Raw genomic sequence first — 22,997 nt, forward strand, 5'->3', positions numbered from 1 at the left:
CGACAGGAGCCGTGTTCGGGCGCAGCGTGGAGTTGTTTACAGTGTGTGACAGCTCTGTCTGGACTATCGAGTTCACATTGAGCCTCCGGAGCAGCCACACTCGTCTGCAGTTGAAGTGTTTGTGTAAAGGAAGACATGGGGAAGCCAAAGAAAAAGAGTGAGTGTGTGACAAAGTGGTTGAAATGTCCGGAACGTCTTTTTAAACCGCCCGAGCTGGCTGTAGCTTGATGCTAATGCTAGCTGTAAGTTAACTTTGCCTGTGTTTTCTAGCTCGTCAGTGACTTAACTCTGTTCTCTTAAGTTAAATGTGAGTCAATAATGCCATGAAAACACGATACAGTCTTATTTCATCTATTAACGTCAGCTTTTGGAAAGTGGGCTGCTGTATAATGATCAGTATAAACTAACCTAGCTGTTCGCTACTAATGTAGTTACTATTATTACAGTGTATTTATTCAGTTTACATTGCACACATTACCTTTCGTTTTTATAGTTCCTTGCGTTCATCATGTAGTTTTTTACCTGTTTGTTACTTTCACTCATTATGAATGGAATGGATCTTATCTTAAGAACTCGGATTTTTCTGTTTCCATATTTCTGTCAAATGTATCAAATCTCACTTTACTGATCATTGGTCCTTGTCAGGTGACCTCAGTCGAGCTGAGCTGATGATGATGACCATTGCTGATGTCATTAAGCAGCTTCTTGAAGCCCACGAGGAGGGCAAAGACATTAATCTCAATAAGTAAGTCTTACTCTGTACAAACAGCCACTTAAATACATAGATATCAAAGGTCCTCTATTACTCTATCTACTTGTGTCTACTCATAGTAAAGCTTTTGTTTTCTGTAAAGTTTTGATATCTTGACACACGTGTCAGTGGTAATTTTGCAGTACATGTATAAGTTGGAATACATCCTATAAGATTGTGTTTCGGCTACTCATCTCAGTCCTCTTCTCTATCCTTTATCCTCTATGCTCCTTTATTCTAAGTCATAATAAGTCATAATCTTTTTTTGAACAGAGTGAAGACTAAGACCTCAGCCAAATATGGACTTGAAGCTCAGCCCCGATTGGTTGATATCATTGCTGCTGTTCCACCACAATACCGTCGTGCTCTTGTGCCTAAACTAAAGGCCAAACCTATCCGCACTGCCAGTGGGGTATGTAGCCTTCGTTCTCCTAAGTATTTGAATCAGAGATTTCATTCTGAGCACTGAGTGGTTGTATCCAGTTAAAGTTATTTGCTAGTTAGCTCCAGAGTCTTAAGTAATTTCAGGCTAATAGATTAAATCACATGTCAATAGAGAAGAGCACATACACATATAGTGTGAGTGGCTCAAATTCTATTGTTAAACTTCAGAGTAGACTTCATAATGTTTCTCTTTTGTAGGATGTATTAATTATTAAGTATTTTGTGTTGTGCATCTAATTTATTAATAAACAATAGAAGAGTACTTAAGGTATAATATGTTTAATGCTTCTCTGTCACAGATTGCAGTTGTGGCTGTGATGTGCAAACCTCACCGATGTCCCCACATCAGCTTTACAGGCAACATCTGCGTGTATGGATTTCTTTGTTGTTTAAACTTACTCAGTTTTGTTTCAGATATGAATAGATTTATTATGTAGTAATTAATTATATTGTACTATCTTTGAATCACTTGATTCATTTTTATGTTGATTTTAATTTAAGGACTGTAACAGGAGGGTCAGTTGTAATTGCTCATTTGAGAGTATGTTTTACGTATTTACAGAGTCATCATTGTTAAATTCAATGTAGCTCTTAAATCAATCTCTTTTCTGGCAGCTACTGTCCTGGTGGACCGGACTCAGACTTTGAATACTCTACACAGTCTTACACTGGTTATGAGGTAAGTTGATATCTTATCAAGGCAGGTTTTCTGTTAGTTTGCATTCACAAAGTAATCTGCTTAAAGACACATATTCTGGTCTCATTTGTCTTTGGACAAAGACAAGTTGTCTTATTATTGCATTAATAACCTTATCGTCATGATAGGTTGTTGTTAGTGTCTTATATTTATTATTATAGCAGCTTTTATTTTTCTCCTTTTCTGTATCATCAAGGGAGCCTTGTTTTAGTAGTTGCTGGTACCACTGCTCAAGCCCTATCATGCTCATGAAAATGTAGTTTTGTGGAGATCTTTCCATTAATCTGTTCATATATGCTATAGCTGTGATCATTTTGGCTCCTCTCCCTGACAGCCAACATCCATGAGAGCCATCCGAGCCCGTTATGACCCCTACCTCCAGACAAGACACCGGGTGGAGCAGGTCAGTGTATACATCTATTATTTTGTCTTCAGCGGCTATGCTTCATCTAATTTAACTGCTTCATCAGGTTGTCCATCGCTGATAGCTGACAGCATTGTATTAGCATGAAGTTATGATAGCTCATGCCTCTTACACTCCTGCCAAGACCTAACCCCAGTTATGCTGTTATTTAGATTTATGGCCACATTAGTTTAATTCAGCAGAGCAAAACTATTCATTGCAGCAACACTTTGTGTAGAAATGTTAATTTGCCACAGCTCTCATTTCCTTCATGGCTGTTATAAGTCAGTTTAATGTACAACTGCTGCTCAAGGTATAATTCCAATCTATTCCCTAAGATTTTATGATTATTTTTAATATCCATTATTCTACAGAGCAGCATTATTTTATTGTGCTTCACTGCATGTTTTTGTACTCCATATTACACCCTGTTAAATGTGTCAGTGTTACACATTTTACTGTCAGAGTTGTACACAACCTTGTGTGTTGTCTTTGTGATGTTTAGCTGAAGCAGCTGGGACACAGTGTCGACAAGGTGGAGTTCATCGTGATGGGCGGCACCTTCATGGCTTTGCCTGAAGAGTACAGAGACTATTTCATCAGGAACCTACACGACGCTCTGTCGGGAAACACCTCCAACAACGTGGCCGAAGCTGTCAGGTACTTAGCTACTCAAGGGTCTGTGTTCTCCTTTATGTGGGGCGGCTAATCAGAAGGTTGCTGGTTTGATCCATGAGCAAGGAACTGAGCCCCAAATTGTTCCTGATGACAACCAACAGTCTGTGAATGATGTGTGATAGAAAAAGTGCTGCATATTAAAGCATTGTGTGATTGTGAAAGTACTTTTAGCTGTTGGTAAGACTGGATAGACACTACATAAACACAGTCTTTACCATACCAAGGAGAGGCTATAGGAGGAGACTTAGAAATGTAGATAGAATAGATAGAAGTAGATGTGCTGGTGGAACTCAGAGATTGAGTTTTTGAGAAATGGGAGCTGGTTCCCAGGGTTTACCACTACCTCAACAAATGGAACAAGGGTAAAGGAGTTGTGGGGTCAAGGTGTTTTTACTCTTTTGGAGAGACTTTAGATGCAGGTGTCTCCAATGTAGGCAGCATCAAGACCTTTGTAAGGAGGCTTGACTGTGGGGAAATTCTGTTTCCCTCTTAAAAAGAACCTCCAGGAGTGGATCGGTTCTATGTTTTTATCTGTCCATTTGCCTTGGCACTACTAATCTTAAAACAGTGAATCAGTTATGTAGCAGCATTACCAACTATTTTGATGGGATATTGATATATTTATATTCATCTTCTGCATAAAAGGTTACACCCCCATTCACTGGTTGTATGTGCTGTAGATATTAAGCATTATATCCACCAGAGGGAGCTATTCTACTATTCTTTCTGACGCCATTCCACTACATTCTTTTATAGTCTAACTCTTCAGATGGATTATTTTTTCCCAAAGACAAAACTATATGATAGAAATGAAAATACATCTTCCAGACTTTTTATAAAAGTTATTCTTCACAAATTGTAGTCTGACGATTCATTTCATTTTCAGTTAAACTGTGAGTTAATTGATTAGTCATTCAGTCTTTTTAGTTAATGCATTTTTAGAAACTCAAGAAAATGCTCATCATCAGAGTCTGGAGAGATATTGATGAATTTAATTTTTATCAATTTAGTTTCTGTATATGAATTATTCCACTCTCTTATTTCAGCCAGAATGAGTTTTACTAAAATAAAGAAGCATTACATCACTTTCCTCCCTGTAGTCACCCTTTCATCCAATGTAAATGTGCTTCATGCACCTCACTTCTACTGTGTGTGTAAGTCTGTGTGAGTCTGTAAGTGTCTCGCTTGACTCTATCCCTCCCCCCTCTCAATTGAACTTAGCACAGCTAAACACTAAACATCCTTCAGGAAGCTAAAATAGCATGACCATTTGCACATATTAGGCCGTTGAATGAACAAATTCAGAATTCAAGAGTAAAATAAAGTTAGGGCGCTCAGAATAAGTCCTCCACACTTGCATTTATCGATTCCTCAATTACGGAGTTAGACCAGCTGTCAGTGGAGTCTGCTCAGTATGGATTAGGAGCAACTTTCTAGATGACTTGGAGAAGATTCAAAGTCAAAGCACAAATACCCATTTGTTGAAGATGTCATACAGATGATTGGAGCAAATAATGGCTTTTTCACAGGAATGAGGCTGTTTGTCAGGACGGGCTATTTACTTTCCTAAAGTCAGATAAGAGACGCAAAAGGTGCGTGTGTGTGTGCGCGCGCATTTGTGCGTGTGTGTGTGCGCATGAGTGCGTGTGTGTCAGTAAGCTGGTAGGTGTGTGTGGGTGTGAATTTGCTGCTGCTCTGTTATCAGCATTTTTCGTTAAGATACTATGATTGCAGTAATTGTGGTGGCAGCTGCTGAGTTTGGGAAGGAGGAGACTCTTGGTTTGGGTAGAGACGGGCCGTGTCTCTGCCTCTGCGTGTGTTTGTGTGATATTCGTGATGTGTCTTCAGTTTTAGTCTTTAAGAAACACACTCACTTCTCTGCCGCTCGCCCTGCACCTGATGTGATCACAGCAGCCAGATACCTTGAGATAATCGCCTGAGATAATAGAATTTTTATTGATTCATCTCATTCAATCTGATCATCCTCTCTGGAGCATAAACTCGTGTAATTGGTGTAAATCAGCCAGCAGACTGTAAAAGATGGACAGTTATTGCCAGCAGAGACAGAGTCAGAAGGAACATGAGCTGGCATGAGGGGAGCTAATGGTCAGTGGAGCAGCAGGAGTGAAAATAACGGCTGACCATTGTGACAAAATGAGATGTGTCTGTTTGCGCTGTTTTTGAGATTTTGATCAGTGACTCAAATAGCAACTAAAAAAGGAGTAGTGGGAAGTTTGCAAACATTTTACTTAAGTAAAAGCATAAATACAAAAAAAGTGAGTTCTTGCTTTTATATGTATATGTGACTTTTTTTGAGAATGTTATAGTTAGAGCAGTACTTATTGATTTTACGTTCAGATTTTGAAATTCTCTGACTCAAAACTTTGTGCTTTTACTCAAATATACTTCTGCTTAGATTTCCTTCCCTCAAGCTTGGACCTTCCTCTGCTCTTGTACTTTTTCCCCTGCTCTGATATTTCTGTCCGTCAGAAATCCATTATCAGTTTTACTGATGACAAAATGAAATTTCTGTCTCCTTCGTTTTGGTTACTTTGGTTGTTAATGATGGTCCATTTACTATTTATTTTTTATAGTTGCAAGCAACAGTGTTCCCATTATGTAATGTAAAAAAAGAGATCCTTGATTTTGCCTCACATTCGAACTCCATGAGGGTGTCGTCGTTTTTCTTTCAAGCACACCGTCAGGAAGCTGTGGAGGGCAGGAAACCGTTTAAAGTAACCGCTCGAAGAACTCTCAAAGAAGTAAAGCTAATGCACGGAAAGCAGTTTAGCACAAGGAGGGTACATCTGAGTGTGAGCGCAGCAGTTTGAGTGAGAACATCACAGAATCTGAAGGTGAAATCTACAGTGTCTCGCTCTCAAAATGAAAGAACCTGTTCTTGAATAAAGATGAAGAAAGAAAACCACAATATGAGTGTAGTGTATTCCCTAATGCAACTAGGGGTCTATTACATCATTAACTCATATACTCTATGAATAGCACAGACTGTCATATTAATAACAAATGATGATGCCACTGAAGTTTTGTCATAATAATTATTTCAAAGGGTATTTGTAATTGCAATTACCCTCAGTTACCTGCCCTCTGTTTGGATCAGTGGACCAGTTCCCATCTCATTATTGACTACTTAAAAAATTATAGAAAACAATGCATCCAAAAGATTTATTAGAGTAGATAGTACAGATATTTGATATATGTTGTGGAGTAAAAGTAAAAATGACCCCAAATAAATCGAGTTAAGTACAGATACATGAAACATGCACAGTAACAAAGTAAATGTACCTTGTTAGCCCCTACCACTGCTCGCCTGCTAAGCTCTGAAAATACCTGTGATGAGAAGAGATCCCATTTTAAGAAGACAAGGCGATGTATAGCACTGTCTCCTCTGTTCCTGCATCTGGCTGCTTCTTTCCACGCCTTAGTGCTTCTGTAATCAGCAGACCTACTGCTGTGTGGGCAAAATAGTTTTTAATAAGTCCTTGTCACGCTACATGCAGTTCAAAACTCATCTGATAATTAGTTACAGAGGTTTAAGGTCAGGCTATCATTGTCGAAGTCCACATGAAACCACCTACTCTGTTTACTTCATCTGTACTCAAGATCAAACTTGATAAAAACTCAGACAGTTCAAATAAATATTCAGACTGTGGGCCAGCAATATCAAATAGAACCGGCTTTAGTGTTTTCCAGGCTTTCAAATGAGTTATGACTGAGTTTCCTTTTGGTTTAATAAGCTTCAGTTGAAAATGGCTTGAACTCCACCTCCTAGGCCGCTGCCTTGAGGAATGTGAGTATTAATACAAGTGAGGGGTGTTGATTCATTTAGACTTACCATCCATCATGACACCGGCAACTTTCTAAAAGACGAAATAAATCTATATAAAATAATCTGTTATTAGATTGTTTACTAGTATAGCTTTAGATGACTGAGCTCTAACATTAAAGAGGCCACTTTTCATTCTCCTGTAGCGGTGATGTTTCTTTCATTTGTTTTTTTATGTATAAAGCTAATCTTGGGCTTACTTTTGATGAAATTAATTTAGGGGGTCGGGGGGCAGACACGGTCTCTGTGGGGTTTTGGGTGAGTGACTGCTCTAATGAAAGTGCAGGGAAGCGTGTAAGACTGCTACTCTTGTCTCCTGGTGACGGTCAGATTTCCAGATATGTGAGTTGCTCCATTCCAGCGTGGGATGAATGCCGCTGCTCATAATCAGACCAGAAACTTTGTCGTGTATCTCCAAAGCTCATGTTATTGGCCGAACACCACCTCGACAGCCAGTGGTTGAATGATGAGAGGCGGGTACAAATGTCGTCACTGGTCAGAGGCCCAGATAAAAACCCACATTGTCTTTGCATATGTAAAAACCAGATGTCCGTATTGTGCAATCTTACAATGGTTACATTTATTGTGAGCATCTGGCCTCAGAAACACATCTGACTATGATCACTTCGCATCCTGAGTTGTGCTCATTAGCATAAAGGTACATCCTTCTGTGAGGAGAGAGAAAAACATCACTGGGTCGCAAAGGAAATAAGTGAACACTAGTTCGAAATGTTACATTAGTTAGATTTACAGATATAATTGCGTCGCATGGGTAAAATTGATTGGGGTACTCGCACTTTGTTTGTGTTTTGAATGTTTTCCTCTTTTAAAAGTGTCTGAAAATTAGATTGCACTTTAAGATTATTGAATGTGAAATTGTCTGGTAGCATGGGAATAATGTTATTGCACAGCTGACTCCAGCTCTTTAGCATCTAAAAGCATCGATGTTAGAGCGATGCCAGTTAAACCTTAACGTTGTCAGCTGTTGATGCACAGAAGTTGTTTTTAGAGCTTTCAGCTGCCTGCTGCTGGAAATTAGACTAATGAGAGCAGAGTGTGGACTATTTGCAGCTATACAACTATTTCTAACCTTTTATTTCACTTTGGTGAGCAGGTACGATCACTGCCAATCAGGCCCAGATATTTCAAGAGTGATGCTGAACTGTAGATCAGATGAAAGGACATTAAAAATGTTCATCTTCAATATTGAGTGAGGAAATATGAATACGAAGAATCCAGATCATGGGTAATATCCTCTGTCTGTGTTTCAGTTCAGTGAGTGGGACTACGCAGTCAGAGCACCGGTCAACACAATGATAGCTTTTGTTTCTTCTCTATATGAAAACCACTTAATTACACTGACACTGTTGCTCAGTAAAAGTCAAATAGTTTTGCTTTAAAACCAAAACCATGATCTGTGCAGAGATGATTGTTTATTGTGGGTTCAACGTTACAAAGGACATCACAATACTCGCTGTCATTTGATCCATTGTTATTAGAAAGAATTTCATTCTTTTGCGGCTTTAATTCTAAGCCCTTGCGGAAAACAGAGAGACTTTAACCTATGAATAAAGAGTCACTTGTTAAGTGAGTGAGTAATTTTAAGTATTTAACTTGCTTTTGACGCAAAGAAAACAGTTATGACTCATGTAACTATTTTTTTGCATGATAAACATTTTCCTTCTGCTGTCGTAAGTGTTCTTTATTGCTTTAGTGTGTCTTTAATGTGAGGTTAGTGTTAACTGTTTGGATAATGAGCCGTGCAAACTCGCAGCATGTAAATTGATGTTGCTAAATGATCCCAGCATGTATAGAGCCCCCCAACACTGAGTGAGGGCTCTGACTGAATAGTCTAATTAAAAAAACATATTATATCAAGCAGCAGCTGTATTATAAGCTATAAGATATAAACTTGGTATGAGCAGAAATAATGATCGACACAAATGACTGTTTCCGTCTGCAGGTACTCTGAGCGCAGTAACACCAAGTGTGTGGGAATCACTATTGAGACACGGCCGGACTACTGCCTGAAGCGACACCTCAGTGACATGCTGGGCTACGGCTGCACCCGGCTGGAGATAGGAGTCCAGAGTGTCTACGAAGACGTGGCCCGAGACACAAACAGGTCAGTGGGTAAGGGAGGGAATGAATGGACAAATTAGATGATAAGAAAGCAGACGTAATGTAACAGCTGCTGGTCTGATGGCGTGTGTAGTTTACCTGCAGGCTTTTTTCTTATGACATGACTCATGTTCCAATTGTGATTCTTCCAGAGGCCACACGGTGCGAGCTGTGTGTGAGTCGTTCCACCTGGCAAAGGACGCCGGCTTCAAAGTGGTCGCCCACATGATGCCAGACCTGCCCAACGTGGGGATGGAGAGGGATGTGGAGCAGTTCATTGTAAGCACACATTTTGTTGTTGATTTGAACACTTCCTTTAACAGAACTAGGCTATTGAGGGATATTTAAATAGGTCTCAGAAAAAAAGAGTTTCTTTGCCTTAAAATCTCACTCTTAATAATAAAAACAGCTCATTGCGGATAGCAAAAGTAAAGTATCCAACAAGGTAATTATTTTTTTCACATTCCCTCCGGGCTCTAATCTTTCTCACTAGTTTCATCATGAGATCTCTAAGTTGGTGTTTTGCTCAATTATGTTAGCTATGGCTATATCCCACCAGCTCACTCGCACTGACGCACTCTGTGTGCTCACGCTATGGTCCAGAGCGTTTTTACCGTCACCACAGACAGTCCCACCTCATACTTTCAGCTGCTGTTGTGTGCGTAGTTGCAATTCTCTCTCATCCGAGGACTTGTCTTTAACTCTTGAGTCTGTGAACCTGTTACACAATCTGTTGCGTGTGAGCGTAAACATCAGCCGATTCTCAATTAAGGGGCTTCATCCTCCTTCGGCTGCATTCGTAGACTGATTGCATCACAGCGGCGTGAGCAGACTGTCCCAATTTAAAAGCTTGGTTAATAGCTTTTACGGCATAATGACTTGTTGTTGGAGAACATCACTGGTGCGGCACAAAATACAACTCGTACTTCTTCACTGTTCTTCTCATTGAGAAGTCAATAGAGTGATGAAAGTGACAGAGGTATCAATATGCACATGATTGATGGGGTGTTTCTCACCCATGCATGGTTAACTGTGGGAGTGCAAATGCCTCGAGTCATACTGGGAACATGGTATGTGCTTAAACCACTACATCACCAGGACGCCCATTAGATTTCACTTTTAAACAATCTTCACAGAACATGTTTTGTTCTGAGCTTGTGAATGAGATTAGTTAGATTCTAGACGACTGTAAATCACTGCATATTGTAATTGTCTACATAATAGTAGAGCCTCACTGATTATCTAATAACAGCCTTTCCCAGATATTGGTATCTAAGTTTATCACCGCTTATATGCGCTGATATGAACACTTTCATTTTGCATGTACAGTGTAAAAACAGTGCAGAAAAGATATTTTCTATATTTTGTTGTATTTGTCATTGCCAAACTTGTTTTGATATATATATATCGGCCAATATATTAGTAATTGACATTTTGAATCCCTAACATTGTTGTCGACATCAGTCCCCAAAACGTTCATATCAGTCGGCTTCTACATTATAATATTCTGTTAACATACACACGTGCATTTGCCTCCGCGGCGGTGACTGCCAGGGGCTGGAGGCATCATGTTTTTGGGTTGTCTGTCTGCTTGTCCTGTTCTTGTGACAGAGGTATCAATTAGTATCAATAGTTAGTTAGTGCATTTCTTCAGATTTTGGTACAACCATAGCATGTTTATTCTTTTTTAGGGATTCAAAAAAAGGTAAAAAATACTGTATGTTCACTGTATAGAGATGCACTGAAACGTGTAGTCCACTCTTAAAGACACAATAGTTAAAATATTAAGGATGAGGTTGCATCAAGTAACATATGAGAAACAACATTCTAAAAAAAAATTAAATAAAACACCAGTAACTTCATGCAGGAGGCTGATCATTAGTTTTATTGTTTGTGACATTAGTGATCACGTCTTTTCTCTTTTCTTTTTATCAGAGTGCGTCATTCCTATTTATCTCAGTGGTATGTGGCAAGTCCTACATGTAGCGTCTGAAAATAGAATCAGCGTAGCGGTGACAGTCGACTCACAGTCCCAACTGTGATGTGAAATTCCTGTCAGACGCGTCTCAACAGCAGGCTCACTTTAGAGCTCTGATTGGAAGCACGGCTCTAATACGAATGTGCCGAATCAGACGGTGCTGCCTCCCAACACGACCGACTGTAGGATGTAAATAAAGACTCTGTTTGAGGCTCGGCTCATTTATGTGACACAGAAATCAAGTGATTACGAATACAGTGAAAGAAAAGACTGTATTACTAATAGGTGCAGGTAAGTCTCTGAAGTTGTGAGGGAATATGTCACTCACTGTCAGAACCAGCTACAGTGAAATTTCTCTCTCTCTCTCGCTAACGTCACAATTAATTCAACTGTGTGTGATCAGTGGCGGTGGAGTAACTCACTGCGTGTTGCATTACAAAGGAACAGTCTTCAGTCTTCTGCAGAGGTGAAAAAGTTCAAACCCTCAATGTTCCCGTGTAATGAGATCCTAATTAAACATGGGGAGACAACACAAAGAGATGGAACCCTCACATGTGATGCAAAAACTGCTTTATTCTGCTGGGGGATTTTCAGAGTAGAACCACATCAAGCCAGCAAATCAGAAATATTATTATTTATTCATATCATGGCATAACAGTGGTGCGGTAGTAAGCCCCGTTTCAAGAAGGTTCCTATTCTTCCTGTGTGGAGTTTGCTTGTTCCTTCCATGTCTGAGTGCGTTTTCTCCAAGTACTCCAGCTTCCTCAAGACATGTAGTTTGAGGTTAGATTAAATAGAGACTCTAAATTGACCTACTGTGGACCGAACCTGGGTGTACCCCGCCTCCCAGTTTCAGCTGGGATTGGCTCTAGGAAAAGAGGTTAAGATAATGGGAAGATAATCATTATTATTATTGCCCGCACAGAGGAGGTTATGTTTTCATCTGCATTTGTTAGTTAGCATGATAATGCTAAAACTGCCCTTTGAATTTTGGTGCAGATGCAGATCAGGGGGCGGAACCAGGACTTTTTCGCAGATTTCTCAGAGAATAATTCATGAATCTTAAAGAAAAACATAGGGCATGTTAAGGAAACTGATATTTATGAGTGTGTGCAATTTGGTGCCGATCCAAAGAAAAATCTGGATCTAGTAGATTTAGATAGGGTTTCATGAGGGTACTGTTATTATTTTCTGTTGTGTGGCGCTCATGTGGACAGTAAAAAGAAATGAATATATCTGTACGCTTATACTTTCTGTTAATATGAAGTGTTGAAATGATTCACTTTCTTGCTGAGAATCACAGAGGAGAATTGAAACCAGTCCCATGCACGATATATGAACCTGTCACAAGTCGGTGCTTAGGTAAGCTTAGCTTGGCTTATTTTAGCCATATTTCTTTTTAATCTGCTCAGTTGTGGTTAAATGACCTTGTAACACAGACAGTCACACCTTAAATGAATTCAGCTTAAGGAAAATTATTTAATTTTTTTTTCTGCCGAGTAAGATGAGAAGATCGATCCAGTCTATTTTATAGGCAACGGCGTGGTCTTTCATTTCGACAGCATTACTTCTTCATTTCACGCTCAGATTTTTTAACACTTTCCCTCAGACGCCTGCCCTGTCTGTCAAATAGCATCTGATCACGTGCACAGTCCTCTGCTCCAAACTGTTTCTGCATCAGATATACTGTTGCTGCATAAAATTTGAGTCCAATCAAATCAACACTGCCTTAGTACTGAGATGTTACCTCTTACAGCGTCCCTTATTGGTGGTGACTGTGAAATCAGGTTCTGTGGATCACACTCCAGTATGGATCCTCCGAGTCAAATACCTCAAATAAGTATTTTGTTTGAATGGTGCTTTTACTTTCTTCAAATTGCCTGTGTTCAGCTGGTTTTTCCACCTGACAGCTAACCAGGTAGCACAGTTCTCTAAGGACATTTCCTACACTCACTGACACTTCTATCTGCTCTGCCACAGCGTCAGTAAGGATTAGTTCCTCCATTAAGGGAAGAGAAATGAGGTCTGAGTCAGAATGGATGACCACATCATGCCTGCATCGTGTTTTGTAATCTCTCATAGATGTGATGTTTTGTAGAAAAGTAGGCTAGAAGTATAGATACATTTCATCTTAAATAGTTTGTTTAAAACATGCTGCGTATATGAAACATGTTTTCTTCCACAGTCCTAATAAACCCAAAGAAATCATGATCAGCTAAATGTGGATCTTAATGCCCAGTAATCTTACTTCAGCATTAATTGTGATTGGAATACATTTGAATATTTTTAGCACCACAAAAATTCAATTTTTACTTTATTTATCAGTAACAGACTTTGTTCAGATGCAGATGTGTCCAACCTCACCAACCGTCTCAGCTCATAGATGTTTACCTAGCCAGTGTGTTTGCATAATTAAATAATCAATCACTTAAAAGCCAAAGATATTATCATGGATGTATTCCCATGCTGCAATTAGACTTTACCAATTAAATCTGTGAAAGTAAACACACCATTAAAACTTATCAGCCGCATGCGTGATGACACTGATGTTCTGTATGTACCGTTAGCTAACATTGGTTGATATGTATAGGCTGCGATGTAATGAAATCATATAGTGTAGATCCAGTCTCACAGAGGGCAGGAGTAGATGGAGTGGAAGTTTAATGAGCTGAGACTCAGCAGATGAACCCACATGTCTGTCCCTGTGCTGACCAGATGCACGGTTTCCAACAAGAAATGTAACTTTTGTCTTCTTGTAGTTCCTATTTTTTTTTTCCCAGGTTATTTTTGTGTGTTGTCAGTGCTGAGTGTGTAAAATGGTATTGTGTAGCAATGAAGGCAGTGAGGACATCCCCCCCAATCTCCTCAGCATCAACAACTCTGAGTGCTTCATTTTTCACAGGAGATTTAAGCCGGGGAGAAGAGTCCGTGTCCTCCCGCAGATTTGTTACATTACCCCTCTCTCTGTGGGTGGGTGTGTGGGTGAGTGCGTGGGGGTGTGTGGGTGGGTTTTCTGAGCCACTACTGTGTGTGAGTTTGTGTGTTTGATGGTAATAAGGAGGGCAGCAGCAGGTCGACGCAGTGAAGGGAAGCAGATTAAATGTGTCCTCAGCCCTCACAGTTTCCTCCTCTCTTTTCTTGTAACATTTCTTTTGTCACTTTTCTCCTCCCTGCACTTAATTTCTCCCTTCGTCTCTCGTCTCTGTCTTTTGGGAGGACAGTATTTCCTCTCTCCTGTCTCCTTTTTTGTCTCTCTTCCCCTCCAGTTTTTTTCCTCTCCTCTATCTTTTCCTTCTCTCTCCTCTTCAATTTTAAACCTTAACTCTGATTCATTCTCTTCTGTTTTCTCATCTCTGCGCTCACTTCATCTATCTGCCCACTCTCATCTCTGTCCTCTTCCACTCACACTGACTGCCTTTCTGCCCTCTTATCTTATCATACCTCCAGATTATGCGAGTTTTGTGTGGCTCCCCTTTGCTCCTCCTCATCATGTCTAATCGTCCATGACACGTTTCCTGCTAGCGAGTGGGGAAAATATGCAGGTTTTTGAACATCTTCACTCCAGGATCCAAAAAAGCATCTCAGGGAAAAATCCCAAGTTGCTTAGTTTGCATCCTGTTACAACTCGTGCACCATGAGCACCCAGAAATGTTCAAGATTCAAAGACAGGAAGGAAAGTGGAAACTGACGTCAGAGGTGAATGTGGAGTTTTTTATTTGGACACATAATCTTTACAAATTTAATACCTCCATTTCATGGATTTCTGCAAAACTTGGTGGAAGGATGATGGGACATTGGTCAAGAAAAATAATTTTGTTGCAGGATCCTTGAATTAGTTTCAATTTCTTTGACAATGCGAGATAGGTAATTCATTGACATTTTCACGGATTTCCCAGGGAGTAATTCATGGGTCTTGATAAAAAATCAGGCACATGGAGAGAAGTGATTTATCTGCGAGTTTGAAATTTGGTGCAGCTTGATTGAATTTAAGGGCACTGTGTGGCCTCGGGCAGGTATGGCTGCCATTCAAGGTTATTATGCTATTCAGGTGGTCAAATATATCTTATATGAATAGTTTTTCTTAAGATGGGCATGTCATTTTTTTTTTTTTTTTACCCAAAATTAAATTGATGTATTACTCATAAAGTGGCCATGTAGCACCCCCAAACACTCACATGACCTTTATTATAAAAATGTGTCCTTACTATAAGTCACATTGTTTTAAAGTAGTGCACCTTCTTCTTCTCCACTCCCAAATAAAAATGGCTGTAGTTTCTGACTAAACATATAGGTAGGATCTATTGCGTGACATTCTAGTGATGTCCAAACTTTTCCTTAATCAAAAGTAACCTGTAGAGTTTTGACCACTGGCAGGGCTATAAAGCAATGTTTTTTAAGAGCAAGTCTCGAATGAGTAAATAGTATGAATTGAGCATTAAAGGGAACACAGACTGTTTCATAGTTTTCTGTATTGGCTCCTTTTCTAAGAAAAAAATCTTAAAATGTCCCAGATTTCATACCTCCATCCAACAGTCCCCTTAAATTCAATCAAGCTGCACCACATTTCACACAGTCATAGATATTAGTCATCTTAATGTGCCAGCTTTTTTTTCCCATCAAGATCCCTGAGTTATTCCTCGGGAAAACTGTGAAAATGTAGGATAACACCTCATCTTACATGCTGTAAAAGTGAGAAAAAAATTCCTGGATCCATCCCCTGATCCGTATCAGCACGATTTAGTGGCTTCTTCCTTCACCTGTACAGCATCCATCCACCAAGGAGTTTTTGTGTAATCCTGCTGACTAACAAACAGTCAGGGGTAACAAATGCCTTCTGTTCGGTGCTGAGCAGGGACAGAGTTTTTTTTGCTGGAAACAGCTGCCTGCTGTGACCGAAAAAAAACAGTGACGTGCAGTGAGAGTGAACGTGAACAGTTAAGCTGAGGGTCAGACAGATTAATGATGAGCTGTTACTCCCTATAGAGCTCTGTTCTGGTGATTCATCACTACAAGCAACACCAAACCTCACGCAAACATTGTTTTCACATTGTAATTTAAAGTTTTTAGCTGTTTTAAGAGGAAAACAAATATTCTGTGGCAAGAATATAGATGAGTATTTATTAATTTTAGCTGTAATGATGCAGCCTGTCCTACGCTAAGACTCCAGCTGCCTGGTAACCCCTAAAAAGGATTAAGAAAATGAATGAATGGCATGGATGAATATTCCAGACATCTTTGTTTTCCTGCAGTGTCCAGATTTGATAAGAATGGGAGGCAAATGCTGCAACTCTGATGCAAACAGCAACTGAGATTTCAGTGGAGTGGTGTTTACTTAGAGAACCTCCATGAAAATTGGTTAAATTAATAATCCTCATAATGACATGCAGGCGGCGGGCCTTCTCCGTACAGAGCTCCTCAGGATTGAATGCCAATTCAAGGAAGCAGGGATCTCCCATTCAAGAATTCATCCTTTTCTAGCTCTTGTGTGTCGCTTGTACGAGTACCTTTTTTCCGCACCACATCCCACTGAGTTACTTGTGTCAGCCTGGGTCACAGACCAGTTGAGGAGCCGCAGAGGGCAATTGGAGAACTTTGCATCCTCCTTACGTCGATTGTGACTGCCCTGATAATGAAATTCGATTACAACTTCCCCCCCCGCCTGAGATCCTCTCTCACTTATCTCTTGTGCACAGATGCTCCCTGTTCCTCTCCACCGACAGGATTGTCTGCGATACGCCACCTAAAATGGTAGCAGGTGCAAAATCCCTAAAATAGTCTCCAGACTCCTCTTTTTTTCGCTACTGAAAGATTGTTATTTATCAGATTGCGTCCCCCTCCCTTCCTTAGTGAAGTGGCCCCTCGTCCTCATGTGATTAAAAGCTGTGACGAGAGAGAAACGATGAGATGCTGATAACACTGCCTGTTTTGGGAGAATGTGCCTCAATTCCATATCTTCATGGTTGTGATCATGTGATAGTCAGTACAGAGGGAGGAGAATGACTGGAAATCACACTGATTCCCCTCAATGCACTGAACCGAACAATTTGTTTCCTTCAATTGATTAACTGAGCTCTGCTGCACTGTTCTCTTTGATATCTGCTTTCTGTAAGCTGGGGAGATGTTTTTTATGTATCCCCAGTGCTGTCGCAGTTTTATTGAATGTTCAGACACTTTTCTTTGCTGTGGAGCAAAAAGCTGTTTGATTTAAGTGAAAAGAAATGTGGCTATTTGTTCTTTTCCTACTTTTTTCCTCTTTTTCTCAGTTCTAAGACACTGCATATCAATATGTGAGCGTTAACTCTGCAAACAGAGCAGTATGCAATCAGTTTTAGTCCATAAAGTTCATTACATAGTGATATGACAACACAATGACTTGTGGTAAAAGAGATACTCTGGATTCATTTTGAAATACATAAGTGCGTTAAAGTCACTGCTGATCGTGTCGGAACAATTTCAGGAGACTAATGAGAAATAAGCGGTAATGGAGGCTTTGACTTTGTGAGCTGCAGAATCGTTCAGTGTTATTCTGCCGTCACGTTTTCATTTTCTTCGCCTGATATATGCTGTAATGTGCCACGTGCATCTGTGTGTTTCTTTGCAGGAGTTTTTTGAGAATCCAGCTTTCAGGCCAGATGGTTTGAAGCTGTACCCAACCCTGGTGATCCGAGGCACGGGGCTGTATGAGCTGTGGAAGACGGGCCGCTACAAGAGCTACACGCCCAGTGCCCTCGTGGACCTTGTGGCCCGAATTCTGGCGTTGGTGCCGCCTTGGACACGAGTCTACAGGGTACAGAGGTAGGAAATAAATGGGCTTGAGGAGATGGAAATACACAGGAGACTATAGTTTAAAGCTCCATGGCCAATATTGATGATATAAACATTGATACCACTGTCTCATTTGACAATGTCCACTGGTTGCCCAACAGCAAAACACACTACCTCCTTACCCTATCATTTTTATTATAACCTATAATATTTGACTACCTCCTTACCCTCTCAAAGTATAGATAAAATATTAATAATCACTGACCAGATACATAGAGATATATTAGCTGCATATTTTGTACATAAATGGTGTGGTATAGATGTATGTTTGTGGTTGTTTCTGTAAATCTCAAATCCTAAAGCTTTACTTCCTCATTACTTTTCTCGAACACCCCACCAGGGACATCCCCATGCCGCTGGTGAGCTCCGGAGTGGAGCATGGAAACCTGAGAGAGCTGGCACTGGCCAGGATGAAAGACATGGGCACTGAGGTGAGACGCAAAGGCCTCACATATTAAACTAAGAGTCTGTGTCAGCTTTTCTGAGCGAGTGAGCTAATAGACTTTCCCAGCTGGGATGCGATCCAAACGGGAACCGCCGAACTCAGTTGGTGGAAGTTGCCAACAGACAAATGCTGACTGTCCGAGTAATTTGCATGAATTGACAGATTAAAAAACCTCTCCGGTATAGTTTAGAGCTTTTGGAGCATGGAACTGAAGCACCCTCCTCCTCACAACCTGCACATTTATTGAATCTGACAACTTTAATAGATGTAGAGCTCATTCAGGCTGAAAACACCAGGCCAGGGTCCATCTAACAGAATCGCCAACTAGGCACACCAGGCAGACAACCCCTCACTAACTTCCATTAAAAGACTCAGGGTAAAAAATCAGAAAACACCTATGGGGTGAGGAGCCTCCTGTTAGCTTCAATTAGAAACAACCAAGACATTTATTGACCATGAAACTGGAATACCACCACACACACCTCTGGTCTCCACCCCCCTCCAGACAAACATTTTATGGTTTTTACGTCACTTTCAAAAATATCATTTCTTAAGTCGTGAATCTTTGTGTTCATACAGAGTTAGTGTTTGTGACTAACTCAGAGAAGTTTTTGAGGTCAGCTGAGTTTAACATGCACCTCTTGTGACTGTTTCTAATTTTCTTTTTTACTTCCTGACACATTTCAAACGTATTATAATAGATATATAAAAAATATAAATATTTTAAATATAAATAAAGCTTCATTTGTGCATGTTTTATAGTTTTGAGTCTTTTATAGTGAAATTCAACCTGAGTCCCATAGTTTTTTTTAAAGGGCTTCTAAACCGGTTTGATCCATTCTAATTTTTCTGTATTTCCAGTGTCGAGATGTGAGAACCCGAGAAGTGGGCATTCAGGAGATCCACCACAAAGTCAGACCTTACCAGGTAACGGGCAGCTCCAGTACAGTGTTGCATGATTCAAGACTGATGACCAGTCATTTCTGTAGGCTGCTGTATATGGGAAATCATGTATTTTTAACCTTGACTTTTTCCTAATATGTGTGGGCGCGTAAATTAATGGTACATAAACTTTTCTAATCGCGGCTACAATGTAACCTTATGGGGCAACTGTGACAATCTAATATCCACTGAAGTTGTAGTCTCAAATTGTGGTTCTGGGTCTTTGCTAAGAGTCTGGCAACATTACACCTGTTCTCAAGGAGAAGTCTCACTCTCAAGTCTCACGAGACTTGGGTTGTTGCAAGGTGACAGAAGTGGAAATGTAAGTGAGAGAGGCGAGTTTGTATTTTACGTAGCAAATCTAGTATGGATGACATTGTGTCTTTTTCTTATGTGGACAATGTTTATGAATCATTTGACTTCGATGGCCTTCACTATTTGTTCAAGCTGCAACATACCGACAAAGAGCTCCTACCAAAGGGAGGGAGAGGCAACATGCAGGAGGGACAATGAGTGAGACTTCTAGTTGTGTGAAACGTGTAATTTTGCCAGACTCATAACAAAGACCCAGAATAACAATTTGAGCCTTGTATCGGTGTAAAAGCATTTTTAATGGACATTACATGGACTGACGCAGTTGCCCCCATAAGGTTACACTACATCCCCTGCTGCCGTGTTGCGGCTGCCGGCGGAGACAGTCTTTTTGACTGATTCTAAAAAAGGTACCATTCATTTTACTCAACCGCATTTATAATCAAATGGCCCAGGTTGAAAAATTTCAGAATTCCCCTTTAAGATAAACATGAACACAAACATGTTCCCAGGTGGAGCTTGTGCGGAGGGACTACGTGGCTAACGGCAACTGGGAGACCTTCCTCTCCTACGAGGACCCGGAGCAGGACATCCTGATTGGCTTGCTGCGTCTGCGCCGCTGCTCCCCACAGTCCTTCCGTCCCGAGCTGAAAGGAGGCGTGTCCATAGTGCGTGAGCTGCATGTTTACGGCAGCGTCGTCCCTGTCAGCAGCCGAGACCCCAGCAAGTTCCAGCATCAGGTGGTTATGATTTCAAACCCGACTCCACATACAAAGTCAACACCTTGGTTTTTCCACCAGCTGTGAATCTGATTGTTTTCCCTCCCAACGCTGTGAGACATCTCTCCTGGCCTGTATTTTCCCTCCCTGTGCTGGACTGGAAAAGTTAAACACTGAGATTAAGCTCAAAATCAGGTATAAGTCGGTCAAATGTCGTGAAAAAACTGGTTTTACAATGTATTCTTCTCCGTCTGTTGTCATTTCTCCGCCTTGTGTAGGGCTTCGGTATGATGCTGATGGAGGAGGCAGAAAGAATTGCCAGAGATGAACATGGCTCTGGAAAACTGGCCGTCATCTCCGGTAAGAAACACAACAGCACATCAGGGAATCATTTATCCCTCCCAGAGACCTCAGAACACGCACATTTGCAGTTCTTAGCCCATACATGACTTTAATACATAAGTATTATGTCACACAGATGTACTACGATACTGCAGGTTAAAACATTTACATTCTAGAATATGCAATACAGGCCGAGCAGCTCTATGATTTTTTTTATTCCTTCATGCCTTCTTTTGATGTGTTGAATATTCTAGATGCATTTTCAAACATTTGTATATATATCCATATCAGGTTCAAAAGTTAGGTTCAATTTATAACTAATTCAGCAGGATTCATTCAGACCATTTGCAGAACTAGTCTTTTAACATCACTACTTATTCAATATAGTAATAAAAGGACATTTCACTCAACTACTTTCATTTTGCATCATTATTAACAGTTATATGGTAAAATTATGGATGGTTAATATAGTGAATTATATAATGAATAGCATATCTGTATTGTGAGTGAGTTAGTGTAACCCTAAGTGTTGGGTGAATTATCTGCCTGGAAATTTTAAATAAATTCCTTGAGAGAGCTGGGATGCAGGGCTAAGACACCCACACACCCACACACACCCACCCACTCAAACACACACATACAGAATACCATTTGCAAAGTTATCTAGGTTGTTCTAGCTATGAGCAATGACTCCAGTAGCAGTACACACAGTTTTTTGACAGAAATTTCAAATGAAGTAGAAACTTCTTGCCTCCAGAGTTTTTTTGATGACCAAGACTAGCGTACAGTGTGTGTGTGTGTGTGTGTGTGTGTGTGTGTGTGTGTGTGTGTGTGTGTGTGTGTGTGTGTGTGTGTGTGTGTGTGTGTGTGTGTGTGTGTGTGTGTGTGTGGTTTAGGGGTTTAGACTCAAAATTGAATTATAAATGAGCACAGCTCTCCAGATTCCCACTCATGAGCACTCGCTGGTGGCGGGGGACCCCCCCACAGATCCAAAACAGTCGACTCTACCTAAGCATTGGCCTCTGAAAGGTGGGTCATTTTTCATTCACCATTTCTGTGATGCTTATACACTAAGTTGTTGTCCTCTGTCCATGGTTTGTTCTGCAGGCGTAGGAACAAGGAACTACTACAGGAAGATGGGCTACAAGCTGGAGGGACCGTACATGGTGAAGGACCTGTATGGACCTGGAATGGACTGAAGCTGGACAAGTGCAGACAATAAGACACATACACGCACAAATTGTGTTATTTATCAGGACAATATTCCTCCTGTGGTATTTTTAGTTCTCTGTTTTCCAAGCGTCAGAGCAGATAGTGGTTGGGTGTTTTTTTTTCCCTCTCAGCCCAGGCATCTGCTTTTTATCTGGGACACACTCCAGAACACTGTTACACTTCTTCTGTGTTATTTAGATAAGGAGACAGTGTGACGACATCAGGAGTAAAAGAAAGTTATATGAGCATCTTAGGAATGAGGTTTTGAGTTCAGGTTGAGATTCCATCAGGTGGATGTGGACATTTGACATCTTAAATGTTACATTTTAGCTGTTTCTTTTCTAAACATGCACCAAAATAAGCAGACAGCTTTACACATTGAAATGAACGCCGCCACTGTCGAATGTATGACCTCAGTTTCAGCGAGCAGCGTCGAGTCGCTTTGACGAGAAGCGACAAAGAGGCTGCCGAGGCATTTTATTACTACCACTGGAATGTTACGTTTCGGTGTTGATTTAGGATGAGAGATCTGTTAAGCATCACAGTTTGAGTTAATCATGTTTATGTTGCAACTAAATGGAAAACCCATTATGAGTCAAGCGTTCATTAACGGTTGGCAGTGGATGAATGAACAGTGGGAATCGTCCTCACTGGGCAGCCGTTGTGTAATTGCACAATTTTGATTTATAGGGCAGGAAATTTAATATAACATAAATAGCTTTCTAAAGCTCCACAGTTAATCCTGTTTCTTGTTTTTACTTTCATGTGTTCTTGGACTACATGTATTCTGGTTAATTCCAGATGTCGAACACATCACTTGACCGCCTCTTTTGTTTTTGCTCTCAGAGAATAAAGTATATTTCCGTTACAGTTTTGTGTCCTTCTTCGTGGGAGAAGTTCTCGTTGTCTCGAAGACATTTTAATAATAATGAGACCTAAATGAAAAAAAAAGGTTTTAGCTTCCAAAGAAAGGTCACGTCGTAAGAGTGGTGCCTATAATGTGTTCCCCAGTGTCAAGGTTGTGTGCCCCTGATGATTGCCCTATGAGAGTGTTTCACTGCCTCATTTGATACAGCCTTTCCAATTACATTTCCATCCCTTACCTGTCTAGTGAACACTGACTGAATGCTGCGTTCAGCCGCACTGTTACTGAAAAGTGTTTGTCATTTGAAAAATAGCTCGCAATAAAGCTCCTGAGGCTCATGCGGCGACCTATGTCTCATAGAGATTCTGACTGGGGCGACTGAAGCTGAACAGCCATGCGTAATTTCCCGGATGCGGCCA

General features: G+C 40.5%; 1 protein-coding gene across 2 annotated transcripts; it reads left to right on the forward strand.

The window, feature by feature from the left end:
- Positions 1-19: 19 nt before the first annotated feature.
- Positions 20-22,583, forward strand: elp3 (elongator acetyltransferase complex subunit 3). 2 transcript variants are annotated; one of them, XM_069515529.1, is made up of 15 exons: positions 20-157; positions 646-745; positions 1,025-1,163; positions 1,495-1,565; positions 1,811-1,874; positions 2,227-2,295; positions 2,801-2,955; positions 8,781-8,942; positions 9,091-9,217; positions 17,518-17,711; positions 18,082-18,172; positions 19,048-19,113; positions 19,953-20,180; positions 20,438-20,519; positions 21,398-22,583. In XM_069515529.1, exons 1-15 carry the CDS (start codon positions 136-138, stop codon positions 21,403-21,405), a joined length of 1,578 nt encoding a protein of 525 aa, XP_069371630.1. In that variant the 5' UTR covers positions 20-135; the 3' UTR covers positions 21,406-22,583. The 2 variants fall into 2 exon arrangements, with proteins under 2 accessions (XP_069371630.1, XP_019947273.1); XM_020091714.2 differs by having other exon boundaries at positions 21,609-22,583.
- Positions 22,584-22,997: the final 414 nt, after the last annotated feature.

Source organism: Paralichthys olivaceus, chromosome 19 (genome assembly GCF_024713975.1).
Source record: "Paralichthys olivaceus isolate ysfri-2021 chromosome 19, ASM2471397v2, whole genome shotgun sequence".
Classification (NCBI taxonomy): domain Eukaryota; kingdom Metazoa; phylum Chordata; class Actinopteri; order Pleuronectiformes; family Paralichthyidae; genus Paralichthys; species Paralichthys olivaceus.

Bases quoted from the DNA above. Each gene is read 5' to 3' on its own strand.
- elp3 (XM_020091714.2), top strand. From the start codon at position 136: ATGGGGAAGCCAAAGAAAAAGA. The intron at 158-645 runs GTGAGTGTGTGA...GGTCCTTGTCAG, and splicing joins GGGGAAGCCAAAGAAAAAGA to GTGACCTCAGTCGAGCTGAG. The intron at 19,114-19,952 runs GTAACGGGCAGC...ACATGTTCCCAG, and splicing joins ACAAAGTCAGACCTTACCAG to GTGGAGCTTGTGCGGAGGGA.